Genomic DNA, 9442 nt, shown 5'->3' on the forward strand with positions numbered 1-9442 from the left:
TCTTAATATATATAAAAATATGAAATAATAATAAATAAAACTTTTAAATACGGTGAAGCATTTTCATGACAATAAAGCACATGCAAATTTTTAAGGGTTTTTTCATATTTTATGCAATACAGATCAATAAATCTGATTCGCTTTAAATCATAAGCAATACATGTTATTTATTATTCACGTGATTTTGCCAATTTATTTATTTACTTATATTTTCACTATCTTCGACCCAAAAGAAACATGCATGATCGACACCAGTGCGATTTTTTTAGTCGATGTATTTATTTTGTTTACAATATTACCATCTAGTGGTTATTTAGTAAACAGCAGCCATTTGGAAATAAAACACGAACCAATATATATACAGCTCTCCTCTTTTAATACTAATTAAATCTGCAAACAACTTTTGTGGAGATTTTCCTTCTGAACGTAGCACAGAGATATAAAACACACACACACACATATGTGGCCTATATTTTCCAAAAGTCACAACCAAAATAGAGGATTGCTCCAAGACAAACATATTAATCAATATGTGACCCGAGGAAAGATTTTTAAATGGCACTTTTAACTTTTTCCCACTTTAATCAAAAATACACCAAAACTACTTTTTGTTTTAACAATTTATATTAATAATTTAAGGTGTTTAACTCTACCTACCTTTTATATCTATGCTGATTTAAAAGTTTGGATGTGGCATTGAATATTAATTTGAAAGTTTAATGATTAAGACTACTTGAGGATATAAAAAAATAATAATAATAAATTGCCAATTTAGAATGAAATGAATAATACATTTTTAACAGAACATAAAATGCCCACAGACAATTTTTTCAGAATTCAACTCAATGCAATCCCCCCACAAAACATTTAATTCTGTAAAAATTAAGATGGTAAAACATGCCACAGATGCACAAAATTAAATGTTCTTCCTGTAAATATGAACATTGACCCATGTGATACAGACACTTCATTTACAGTGTCACGTCAAATAACAGCCAAATACAAATAATGACAACATCACTACAGTAGAAAAACAATCAAACAACTGTTTCCTTCTGTTGAACGATGACTACTGTTGAATAGTTAACATTTTTCCTGATAGAAAATGAAATATGGCCTTTGGCGGAGTAATTTATTACCAAAAACCACATTGAAAGGAGTCAACTCAGAGAATTAACACACACATTTAAAATAAAGGTAACAGACGAAATATCACAGGCTTTATGGCTGAAACCAAGACTGATTTTTTTAGTTTATCCTTCCCTGACAAGTGTACGGTGACTCTGATGTGGCTGTGGAAAAACATTCTATCATGAACGTAAATGAAAAGGCACCAATAAATAGTTTTGTTTTTTTTAACTACAAGGAAAGACAAGCTTTAAATGTCTGGAGCTAGATATTAGTGTGCTAGTATTTTAAGTGCTCAAAGACGTTTTGTATAAGAGCGTTCAAATGCAAAGTCTGTTTCTCACAAGGTCTGATTGTAGTGGACATTTAGAGTTACAAAATGCAGGTCAACTTTATATCAAATTAGACAAATTCATTCAAATGTAAAACATCTATGACCTAAAACAAGTTTATTGTAAGTTGTAACTGACATATAATAAATCATTTGGTTTCTTTTTTTACCTGCGTGACAAAATTAGCTTCTGACCAGTGTCATTAAATAAACACCAAAATGAAATAAAAAAAAAACTATAAAGAAATGATGAATTCAGCTTAGAGCATTTCTAATGTAACAAACTGTGATGCATGATGCTAGAAACAAAGCTTTTGCATATCAAAGTGTAGTTTCTTTCCTCTGCTTTATGAACGAATGGAGAGGAGAGGATGGAGCCCGTCTTGTCTAATTAGGAGCTGGAAACTCCCCCCTCTACGCTGGGAGGTGGATTGGCCGGTTTATGAAACGGAGTCTCCTTGTAGATGAACCAGCAGTTGCCTGCCCACAATATCAGGTTCAGGAATCCAAAGAGCTAGAAGATGCAGGAAAGAGAAAGATACATGTAGTGCTTCAACCACTCGTTTCTTTACGATTAGATTATGATTTATTTAGATTATGAGAAGGCGAAGGATTATGTCATCATGATGGATGACACTTTTCTCCTACAGGCTAGGAAGACACAAGGTCAAAAAAAAGAAAAAAGAAAAAAAAGAATCTTGAAGCCTGAGATTTGAAATAATCCAGAAAATTTTAATTGGTTTGAACCTGAACATGTTATGGAACCTTGTATATGTGTTTTTACACATATTTGATACATATGTTTTTTTTTATGGATCATACATGATATAGGATGATATGGAGCTCATGCTCAAAAAAAATAAAAAAGGCTTAATTTTATTCCGGCCAAAAATAAAAAAATGATGAATTCCTGATATCTTGTAATGACAAATCAATGAGATGTATAACAGTAGAACAGGCTACTTTCATAAATTCTCACTCTGTATCTGCCACAAATGTGACCCTGGACCACAAAACCAGTCTTAAAATAATAAATAAGCTTTTCATTGATGTAACTATTTGAAAATCTGGAATCTGAGGGTGCAAAAAAATCTGAATACTGAGAAAATCACCTGTAAAGTAGCAATGCATATTTCTCATCAAAAAAGAAGTTTTGATATATTTACGGTAGGAAATTTGCTAAATATCTTCATAGGAAAAGATTTTTGCTTAATATCCAAAAGATGTTTGGCATAAAAGAAAAATCAATAATTTTGACCCATGTGATGTATTTTTGGCTATTGCTACAAATATACCCCAGCAACTGAAGACTGGTTTTGTGTTTCAGGGTTACAAATGTGTTTAGTATGATGATGATGAAAAATTCATTTCTAAGTTTTATGATCAAAGCTTTATGGTTTTTATTATGGGGGTCAAAACATAATGCAATGACAATTGCAAGATAAAGAAAGAAAGGTTCCTTAAAAGCCTAATCAATCATATTTGCTACTCACATTTTAACATGATTTTTATAATACATGATATATGGATAATCAATAACACCTAAACTGCTTCAGTCCAGTAAGTGTTCATCTTGAAATATTAATAATATAAAAGTTATTCTTACATTTACTTCAGAAAAATCATTAAAGATTTTGCTGGAAAAAGGCATGTGAACCACAACCTTAAGATGAACATGTTTACAACTATAGTAAAAGGACTTTTACTGGCTAAAAATGTATAAACTCTCAATCAGACACCAAAAGGTAAAGTTTTTTAAAGTTTTGTTCATTTAAAAGCCTTAGAAATGTGCATATCAAATTTTTAAAAAGTAGGCTTTATATGGTTTATCTACAATTTTTCTAATAATCAGTTTGTAGGTAAAGCAGTAAAAGTAGATCTGCCCTCGAGAGCAATGTAAGGACATGTGAACTATATAAACTATACATGCATAATTAAGGAAATATTGGCCAATGAAATGTTCTAGATGTTAACCAGGCATCATTTAAAGAAACTAGAGCGGAACTAACAGTAATCATACGTACCACAGAGGAGTTGAGTCGACCCATTAAAGCGTAGGTCTTCACCACACATGTATCAGGCACACAAGCCTTTATTAGCCTGTCAGCATCCGTAGCATATTTGACATCTGTTAAACCTTTTCCCCAGGCTGAGGAGCAAACCAGCCACAAGAAAGCAAAGATCCCCGTCACAATCAGATCCTGGAGAGGAAACGGAGTAAAGTTTGGGATATCAGTTCTTGTTCATGGAATTAGATATTCTCAAACAGTGGAAATGGAAGGGATATTCTGATAAAGTGGCTGTCAAAAGTTAAAGCACAAAATTAGTCCAACAGATCATGAGAAGCTTTGAGTAACAGACACTTGGACTATTAACACAAGTGTGTCACTTCCAAAATCTACAATACTTCCAAACTTTACAATTGCAGAATTTTCACCAAAATAAATCCAAACATACATTAATTATATATAATGTATATGTATTCTGCAATTGTATGAAGCTCTTTGATAATACCTTTGTTAAAAGTTTGCCAAAAAATAAATAAATAAATAAAAATAAACAAAATTCATTAAATAAATCTCTCATTTGCAACGATATCTATGGCTATATAAAATAATAAAAATAATATTTCTACTGAAAAGAAAAAAAACACTCACATTGGTCGGCCACTAATTAATAAACTGTAAATTAAACCAATTCATAAATCCTCACTAACTATATTTTAATTTTATATTAATTGTCACAAACATTCGGCATCACAAAGATAATTTTGTTCCAAAAAATGTCATGACATTCATGAAATTTTCATTAAAAAGTGAAATACAAACTAATGCATTTATTTTAATGACATTCATATAAATCACAATAATATTTCCAAATGAGTGATGACTCACAATGACCGGGCCACGGTTGGACTCTCTGTAAACCTGCTGGTAGCCCAAGTACAGGATGATGGTGAAGGTACAGTACAAGAAGCCCAAGACGCCCACTGAGACGAAGAACTCGGCCGAGGAGGAGAAATCCCCCTGCAGGTAAGTCACGTTACTGGTCTGATTGCAGTGAGGAATCTCATAATGCTGACTCGGGAGCCTAATAAGTGGAAGTCACAAATTTACTAGAGCTCAATTTTTTTTCAATAACAGCAGAACAGCATTTAAACATAAAAAAATACACTTTCACTTTAAAATAATTTGTAAGAGATCTGGATGTTTTACCTAAAAGGATATCCAAAATGAGCAGTAATGTCTTCCTTTTTACTTCCACAATCAATGGTGAACTGAGTGAATCCAACATAACCACCAGTGGTGGCAAAGGCACAGATGGTGAACACCTAAAAACACAACAATTATGAGAATTAGACATCTAGAAAATTTCTATGAAACCATTACAGAGCTGTCGTCAAACATCGGTTTTCATACGATCAGCACTGAATCAGTGTTATTTTACTATCATAATGTTGTATTGTATTATAGTTTTTCATTAATATTCTGAATTATCTATCCATCTATCTATTTATCTATATAGTGTTAAATTGAAATGAATTCTTTTGTGGCCGTGTTTTTTTTTTTTTTCAACGTCAATTTTAACTAAATACATATTTTTATTTTTAAATTGTATGGAAAATGTTCTGTTCTTTGGAAAAACATATTTGGATTAAAATAAACATCTATTTTCAGCAGTTGTGTGTAAGCGGTCATCAATAGAAATATTACTGAATTCTGTTTTGTCCACTTGTGGAATAGGATCTGGATTTAAAAATTAGTTCTGCATAACATTATTTTTTCAGAATCAAGGTGCAATTTTCCAGCAACATCAGAAACATTTATAGTAATAAATGGATGCAGTCCAACTAGTGTCGGTTGAAAAAAAACTTTATCTTCAGAAACATGAATTCAGCATTTGCGTGTGGCAATTGCTGACGCCACATCATAGTAAGAGCACAGTCTTCATCCAGACAAGCCCTACATCTGTAAATGATCCTTCAACGCTTCTGCCCTCACTGACTCACACATATCCTTTTACAAACGCTCCACTTCCACACAGGAAGTGGCTTCTGCAGACATCTGTGAAGAACTACTGTAGCACAGCTCTGATTTAAAGATTCTGCTGGCTTTTTTTTTTGTATTTTCTGATCTAAGGTGTTTTGCTGTGAAAAAGTGACATGATACATTAGCAAGCCTGAAAAAGTAACTTTTAAGAGCCATACAGTGGAACAGACGAACATTGTAGATCTTAGATTTAATAAATTGTGAAGAACTAATGGGGAAATTATTTTCACACACCCTCATATTATAGTAAACCATCATTATTTTTAGGAACGCTATCACTTTAAGAGAGCTGAGTCAGTGGAAATGAAGCACAAATATTCAAACCAAGTTAAAGTTCAACCTTTCTTTTACATTTCAGCTACATATTAAAGAATTCCAAGGACTATTCTATCACTGAAGGACCTCTGTGGAACCCCCTGTTTAAGGAACAATAAAGGGTCTTCTGAGAAGCGGTTGTTGTTACACAGGAGAAACAATAGTGGGATGCAGAACTTCCCTCCATCCAGAACAGAGTCCTTTGTGAGGATTATATTTTCAAAATGCTGCTGTTTAAAATGATGAATCTGATGAAAACATGAAAGGGGAAATGTGATTTGTGAATGGTTAACTAAAAATTAAATGATCAGAAATGATTTTCAGTAACTGAAATAAAGCTGAAAAAATAAACAGTAAAAATGTAAATTGTGCAAACATCAAATGGCCGTGAAAATAATGCCATCGTGATAATACATATTATAATGGTCCTAAAACTAGGCTTATTTTTCCTGGAAATTATTTAACATTTTCTTTAAAATGAATATATTTTATGTTATTATTATTTACATAAAATTATAAATAAAATTTTACTTACATTTTTGGGATGAAATATGACACATACTTGTCAGAAAAATGCTAAAGCAATCTCTGAATATATATTTTTTTCACGCATGATCATTCACTTTCTAGTGTAAAGTGAAACATTTAAATCAAGTCAAACTTTAACAGATGATTTTTATGGGCAATGATGTGATATCGGACCATAACATCACCAAAAAATAAAAATGTACAAATAAAAACACACTTTCCAACAAAAGTTAGCTTGTTTTTCTCCTTTCACTAAACCAGATATCTGATCCTGGGACACATTGGTGTGTATTGCAACCCAAAATGATTTTAAAAATAGCACTAGATTTTTTTGCTGCCAAGAAAATCCCTCCACTTTCTAAAGAGGAGGGTGTGCGATCTTCAACCCGGCAAGACTTTGGCTCCATTCCTGTCGAGCGTACAGTCCAGGTGCTTGGCGCAGAGAAGCACAGCGAGCCAACTAAGGGTGCCTGGCACCAATCAGAACCACATGGTGGGCCGATGCCACGTTCACACTGGAAAGTACACCTACACACAGCAAGTGACTATTAAACAGCGTCTTGTGTGAATGAACCGTCCCCGTCACCACCGTCAACATGATCAGAGGTCAGCTCACCTGTTAGCAACCAAAGCTGCTTCTTTATTCTCACATTAATAGTGGGAGATCTGGGTTGTGGTGGTTAAAAGCAATACCACCACTGCAGACACATGCAGTGTGCAGGATTTTAAAGGAGTGGCTGACATTCTTGCTTTACAAGTAAATAACGTGTCAAACCGCCTGTTTCCTCAGATTTTATGCAATTCAGGAGATTCTTGAGAAAAAATGCTTATGAAGACATAGGCCTGTAAACCATATCCTCTTCCACATCAAAACACGTACATGCAGACCTTTGCTATTATAATGACAAAACAGTTGTGCTGCTTAATATTTTACAGTACCATTTAAAAGTTTGAGGTCAGAACAGGCGCCGATCCCACATTATCACACATAATAGCCGAGCAAAAAAAACAGTATTGTTTTCGGTCACCAAAACTGCATAGTAGTAGTGTATTTCCTATTAGGCGAATGAGGAACAAGGGTTTCGCTGGTATGACCTACAGAGATAGCTGCTTCCTTTGAACCTCATATTATTTGCATCTTCTGGGGTTATTTCCAGTGAGCTTGTGATGAAATGTGCTCCCACTTGTAAGAAGCACATTTGCAGTCTGGATCAAGTTGCAGAAATCCCATTACCTCCATACCAAGGAACCAAAAACTACACACTATTGTGTTAAATTGCACCTTGTCTTTTGTCGAGCGTCTTGCATATTCGCAAATTATAATGACTTGCAGAGACAAGGTAAAATTGTGTGGAAAGTGCAAAGTCACTGGCAAAAGCCAAAGAGACTTAGACCCGCCAGGTGAAATAAATAGAGCTAAAAAAAACTCTAGACTGCCTAGACTGCATTTAAAAAATTAATGCAAATACATGCTCTGCTCAACGGGAAACCAATCCAGTTGGTGAACATCTAATAAACTACACGCTATTTAAGCAACAGCAGCTGGGATTATTTTCTGTACATACAGCATCACTTCTAAAAATGATCTTGGCTGGTGTTCAATGCCGTCGGATATTTACGCCAGCGAGTACGCAGGTATAGTTTCACATATCAACAGTGAGATTTGTGGCAGTTAGCTTCTACTTCCGGATGTCTAAACCATATCAGAGCGTCTGGATCGAATTTCAAGTCTAGTCTACGACTAAATAGAGGACAAACTCAAATATATTTAGCTCACAAACCGAAGTAGCTGAGATCCCCAAATGAAGAAAACTTTATTTCTGTTAGAAATCTATTCTTGGTCCATCAGAAAATTCATTGTAGAGCAGACTGACATAAAATATATATATATATATATATATATATATATATATATATATATATATATATATATATATATATATATATATATATATAATTTCACATCCAGCCTGATTTCTTAGTAGGTTAATGAACTCCAGACCTGGTTACACACATCAGTCGGAGAACCCTGCAGATACGCGTGTTTTATAGCCTAGATTTTCCATTGTTTGCAGTGGTGTATTTACTATTAGACTAAAGTCCACCATAAAAGCCTCCTAATGCGCATGTGGCAAACAGGACGATCTTAGCTCGTGCCGTTGGCAGTGTAAACATCATTTAATTCTCAAGGGACTGTGTGCATGGCAGGACTTGTGTGAATTTGCATGCATTTGTATGCTTGAGAAGATTTCTACAGCTCATAGCCAATCAGATGAAACACGTAAAGGTGGCTATATACTTAGATAACCTTAAAAGTAGATGATTTAGCAGTTTTGGGCCATTATTTTGACATGGGTGTTGCCCGTTGTTGACAAAACAGCACCATATGTGACTGCTGCGTACTTGTATTGTCGTGTAAGGCACATGGATACGATCACACATTACAGTGTTTAAATACAAATGCAACTAACTATCAACTGCCATAATGAACGTGGCAGCAAAGAGACACAATGTGACATTTGGATCTGTTGAGTGATCGCGGAAACTCACCCATTCCAGGATTCGGATAAATCCCAGCGGCTCTTTCACTGGTCCCAAATCCAGACTAAACCCCGACATGACTTTCTGTAAATGGAGAAAATAAAGGTGAAATCTTGTAAACTTGACTTTCCTGGGCGGAGAGGGCGGAGATCACTAAACTGTTGCTAGTTCATTAACGTACCTGCACGATTTCCATGTTTTTCGGTGTGTTTTTATGGCGTCGCTAACAGAAAACACTTCGATTCCAGGTGAGATTTCGAGGTTGTTATTAATCGAAGAAGAAGACACGAGAAAATGACATTCAAGGTTTTCGATAGCGGGAAAACAGAGCACGTATGTCGACCAACTTGTCAAACTTTCTACAGTGGGACACGTGATTTTAACTTTCTCTTAAAGTGACACACACTGGTAAATTCATGGCAGTGTTGCCAGATCCATCAGAAAAATGCTTATAATAGGCCCAAAATTAGCTAAGTTTAATGCTTCTAGTTGATAATCGCTGTTTCTTTGATCTGACTTTCATAACACTTTTAATACATATTAAAAATAT

General features: G+C 34.3%; 1 protein-coding gene across 1 annotated transcript; it reads right to left on the reverse strand.

Annotated features, from left to right (window-relative positions):
• Positions 1–258: 258 nt before the first annotated feature.
• On the reverse strand, positions 259–9270 carry LOC128022136 (synaptophysin-like protein 1). The gene is made up of 6 exons (XM_052609406.1): positions 9074–9270; positions 8902–8976; positions 4675–4790; positions 4354–4549; positions 3484–3660; positions 259–1973 (listed from the first exon to the last, which is right to left on the reverse strand). The coding sequence occupies exons 1-6, from the start codon at positions 9086–9088 to the stop codon at positions 1851–1853; spliced, it is 702 nt and encodes a 233-aa protein (XP_052465366.1). The 5' UTR covers positions 9089–9270; the 3' UTR covers positions 259–1850.
• Positions 9271–9442: the final 172 nt, after the last annotated feature.

Source organism: Carassius gibelio, chromosome A11, assembly GCF_023724105.1.
Source record: "Carassius gibelio isolate Cgi1373 ecotype wild population from Czech Republic chromosome A11, carGib1.2-hapl.c, whole genome shotgun sequence".
Classification (NCBI taxonomy): Eukaryota; Metazoa; Chordata; class Actinopteri; order Cypriniformes; family Cyprinidae; genus Carassius; species Carassius gibelio.

What these genes read in the sequence shown, in the direction of transcription:
- LOC128022136 (XM_052609406.1), bottom strand. An exon ending in TTATCCGAATCCTGGAATGG is followed by an intron (nt 4,791 to 8,901) that starts GTGAGTTTCCGC and finishes TTGTGTTTTTAG; the next exon opens with GTGTTCACCATCTGTGCCTT. An exon ending in CATTTTGGATATCCTTTTAG is followed by an intron (nt 4,550 to 4,674) that starts GTAAAACATCCA and finishes TCCACTTATTAG; the next exon opens with GCTCCCGAGTCAGCATTATG.